At 42.4% G+C, this 4,604-nt stretch overlaps 1 protein-coding gene across 1 annotated transcript; it reads left to right on the plus strand.

Annotated features, from left to right (window-relative positions):
• Nucleotides 1-983: 983 nt before the first annotated feature.
• Nucleotides 984-3,437, plus strand: pou4f3 (POU class 4 homeobox 3). Its single transcript, XM_015389864.1, has 2 exons — nt 984-1,366; nt 1,714-3,437. Exons 1-2 carry the CDS (start codon nt 1,241-1,243, stop codon nt 2,626-2,628), a joined length of 1,041 nt encoding a protein of 346 aa, XP_015245350.1. The 5' UTR covers nt 984-1,240; the 3' UTR covers nt 2,629-3,437.
• Nucleotides 3,438-4,604: the final 1,167 nt, after the last annotated feature.

Below are 4,604 nucleotides of genomic sequence, written 5' to 3' on the forward strand. Positions count from 1 at the left end.
TTAACTTTCAATTTATATAGTGGCATCTGGCTGTTTTTTTAAGGTTTCTTTATACTTTAAGTAGTTTTTGGAGCATATACTTGAGTAAAGACATCAACTGGATACTTCAACTTTTACCAGATTGTTTATACTTCAACTCAAGTAACAAATGTGTGTACTTTTGACATCACTGGTTATAAGCACATCCCTGCAGAGGTTTTTGAAGCAAAGGCCAGCAAAAAATGTTGGGATGTGAGTCAGTTTTCTCCTGCAGCCCTCAATAAGGAACATATACAAAGCTTCATGCTCTCCTCTGCTGAAAACCACTGTATGCTGCTTCAATTCTACAGTTGGACTTTGACAAATGACAAGTACAAATGACTGGTTTTATTGCATTTGTATTACTGCTCATGTTTGGACAGCAAACTGACCTGACCTAAACCCCAACACGCAGAAAAATGAAGGAGAAAAGTTAAGTTTCTTGTATGTCAGCGAAGCTACTGCAGCCAAGACCAACGATTGAAATGTTGCTTAGATATTTATGTATTTGAAAATAGTGATAAAAACAATTCTATTTTAATGTAGGCCTTTTATCAGTTATTACCAATAATTATTGATGTAAAGAAACGATTAATAAAAGTCCTTAAATGAACAGAAATGCGATTTCTTACTTAATTTTTTTTAATTGAACCAGTGAAATAAATGAACCTGTCGACCATTTTCTAGTTCACTGAGATCTTTTATCCATTTCTCAAAGAAACGTCTTGAAGTGCTGTCCATGGTGCTGAAATGATAGGGTCTCAAAACATTTAATCTTCTTCTTCTAATGACAAACACCATAGATCGAAGTAAAAAAAGAGACAGCTGTACAGGTTTCAGCATATTAACTTTTAATATTTGCTGTGTTAAATAAAAGTTATTAGATGTAAACAATTTAAAAATAAATTTAACCAAAATATTTAAATTCTCGTCAGTGCACGGCTATAAAGGTAAAACACATCAGGGATTCTGACCACCTTAATGTGTTGGTGTCTGCAGGCCACCCTGTTGCAGCCTGTAAGTTGAGCAGAGGAGCAGGTGGGAGGGAGGAGGAGGAGAAGGAGGGGGGCTGAAAAGGGAGGAGGAGGTTGCCGGGAGGCGCGCTGACTGTGAACAGCATCAGTCTGGTGACAGAGAGCACAGGAGGCTCCCGTGGCTGCCCGCTCCTCTCGGCTGTTTTCATGTCCGGGGCCACACTGCTTGCGAGGGGGCTGCAGGGAGGATGACGATGATGACCATGAATGGCAAGCAGCATTTCTCCATGCACCCGGCTCTGCACGAGCCCAAGTATCCCGGCCTGCACTCAGGCTCGGAGGGCATGCGCAGAGTCTGTCTGCCCGCCCCGCAGGTACGTTGGGGTCAGGGTGGGAGAGAAGGGCTGAGTCGCTGCTGGGTGAGAGGAGAGGGGGGGAAATATCACACTGGAAATGTCTGTAAAGTTGATTTGACAGGACTTTGTTCTATCTCTCTTTCTCTCTCTCTCTCTATGCCCCCCTCCCCTCCTCTTCCGCCCCCCCATCCACATGTCTATTCAAGCAATGCTTTTGCTTTCATATTAATTTTTATGACTTGCGCTTTGAGGAGGGGTTCTCTCCTCTCCTCGGCGCTGTTTGCCTTTGGAAAATGTTTTTTAGATCCTGAGAGCTGCCTGACAGTATTCCCAACTGACTCCAGTATGCGCACTCTTGCTTGCAGCTGCAGGGCAATATATTCGGAGGCTTTGATGAGAGCCTGCTGGCACGGGCTGAAGCTCTGGCGGCTGCTGACAGCATTGTCTCCCAAGGCAAGAGCCACCCGTTCAAACCAGACGTGACTTACCATACCATGAGCAGTGTCCCCTGCACCTCAGCCTCCACTTCCTCCTCCACCACCGTGCCCATCTCCCACCATCACCACCACCATCACCTAGGACAGACCCTGGAGGCCGGGGACCTTCTGGATCATCTCTCCACCAGCCTGGCTGTGACCGGGATGGGTGCTCCAGAGCCTCCAGGGATGACCGCACAGGCGCACCACCACCAGCACCCTCACCACCACCTGCAAACCATGGGGCAGCTTCACCAGGCGATGGCCACCATGGCCCATCCTCATTCCCTGTCCGTGCACGGCGGCATGGCGTGCGTAAGCGACGTGGAGTCCGATCCTCGGGAGCTGGAAGCCTTCGCCGAGCGCTTCAAACAGCGCAGGATTAAGCTCGGGGTGACCCAGGCGGACGTCGGCGCTGCGCTGGCCAACCTCAAAATCCCCGGCGTGGGGTCGCTGAGCCAGAGCACCATTTGCAGGTTCGAGTCCCTCACCCTGTCCCATAACAATATGATCGCGCTCAAGCCGGTCCTACAGGCCTGGCTGGAGGAAGCAGAGGCTGCGCACCGGGAGAAGAGCAGCAAGCCGGACCTTTTCAACGGCAGTGAGAGGAAAAGGAAGCGCACGTCCATCGCCGCGCCGGAGAAGCGCTCCTTGGAGGCGTACTTCGCCATCCAGCCGCGGCCCTCCTCGGAGAAAATCGCGGCTATCGCTGAGAAATTGGACTTGAAAAAGAACGTGGTTCGAGTGTGGTTCTGCAATCAGCGGCAGAAACAGAAGCGAATGAAGTACTCGGCGGTGCACTGAGTTCTCCCCACCAACATCATGAATAAAATAGCCTACTACATTTTTGATTGAGTGATTAATAATAACCCGAGTAACCCCAACAAACAGGGATTTATCAACATCGTCCTTTGGGATCGTTTCCAGAAAGGATTTTCCCCCTTTATTGTCACTCACTCTGCATTGTTGCACCTTTCTGGATTTTACTATTAAACTGGCATATTTATTTATTTATTTTAAAGATATTTTGGATGTTATCGATCATACTCTGCACATCTGACAGTGGACTTTTACTCTAAACTATCACATTTATTGTCATTGGACAGGACTTTTTTACTTACTGCATACATTAATAAAAAAAAACACTTATGTTCTTCACGTCATATGCAGAAATAATATGTCTTCACCTGTGGATCATATAGGATAAAAATGTTCCAAGTTTTCACCTTTTAAACACTGAACGCTTCGAATGGAGCCGCTCTCTTTGTAAACTGTGAGTGATCGTGATTTACGCACAAAAAGTGTCTTTTTTCACAAGCTGTAACACTCTGTTCATCTTGAATGATCAAGAAATTGAAATGACACTGTCCTTATAGGAAGCACAACCAACGTGGCTGCTGCTATATTTTAATATTTTGATGTGAACATGTTTTTTTTTTTTTGTTTTTTTTGCTGAATTACGGGTGAGCTGTATAGATATTTATTCTATGGCTTTTAACACCTGATATAGACTACGTATCTATTTTATTCACTCTTGATTTCACTTGGAACAGAAGTGTGATATTTAAACTTAATAAATTATTCGTTATTTTCTAAAATTCCCAATGTTGTTGTTATTATTGCTGTTTTATTTAAAGGGTGTTTTTTTTTTTAAATCTCCAGCCTTCGGCCCGAGGCCTAACAGGAAGACATAGAGTGGAGAATATATATATATATATATATATATATATATATATATATATATATATATTTTTTTATATTATATTTTTATTTATTTATTTTTGAAGGTTTAATAAATCTGGAATAAAAATCCTGCAAAACTCATATTTTTCATCTGAATCTATAAAAGAAAACAAATAAATTAAACAGAGTGTGTTTTACCTTCAATGAGGGGAAGTGTTTTGTAAAATATACTACATTGTGGGGACCTACAGGTACTTATGGGGACATTCATCTGGTCCCCATAAGGTAAAGTTAATTCTTTAAGTTTTGGTTAGTTTAAGACTAAGGTGGGAATTCAATTTAGGCTAGGGTTAGGTATATGTTGGTAGTAGTTAGGCTTAGGATAAGTGTCTGGGTTAGACCATATAAAATGAATGTAAGTCAATGGAATATCCCCATATGTCATGATAACAAAGCTGTGTGTGGTTGAGGTGTGTGTGTTGGGGGCAGGAGTTCATCTCTAGTCCACTATCAGCTATAAGATGCATTTCTTATTTTCCCCACATGAATTACAGTTACTATTTTTAAAGCAGTTTGTGAATTGTGCAATATACTTAAGTATATAGTTTTAGTCAAACACTTCTTTTTGAAAATGAAAATCTTTTAGAACAGAATTTTTTATTTCCTTTTGTTACATATATGTAGCTTTTTTTTTTATTTGAGAGGAGGGTCATATACAAACAGGGTTGTGTTTATGTGTTTTTTGGCTCTATTATTTATAGACCCCAGAACTCTTTTGGTTTTAAATATGCATTGTGGTATATGATACAAGTAAAACATCTAAACACAGCAAAGGCCCTTGATTTTCACACTGATTCTGACACCGTGGAATGAGGAGAGAGCCTCCTGGCCCCTTCCCCTCTAATTAGCGCACTTTCAATTATGAATGCCCTCGTGTTACCGGGTTTTCTCCAGCGTTGGGACTGAAATTATTAAGTAATGGCGATGCAATATTAATTATATATGTATATAAAGGCAAGTAGTTTGGACGAGCTGTGAGGAGAAGTTTGAAAGGGGGACTACAGGGCGACTCCTGGGATTTACCAGCGTTTTGTTAA

This window comes from Cyprinodon variegatus, unplaced genomic scaffold (genome assembly GCF_000732505.1).
Source record: "Cyprinodon variegatus isolate N-32 unplaced genomic scaffold, C_variegatus-1.0 Scaffold478, whole genome shotgun sequence".
Taxonomy (NCBI): Eukaryota; Metazoa; Chordata; class Actinopteri; order Cyprinodontiformes; family Cyprinodontidae; genus Cyprinodon; species Cyprinodon variegatus.

Coding starts and splice junctions, on each gene's coding strand:
- pou4f3 (XM_015389864.1), top strand. CDS start 1,241: ATGACGATGATGACCATGAATGGCAAGCAGCATTTCTCCATGCACCCG. Junction 1,367..1,713: donor TCTGTCTGCCCGCCCCGCAG/GTACGTTGGGGT, acceptor TCTTGCTTGCAG/CTGCAGGGCAATATATTCGG.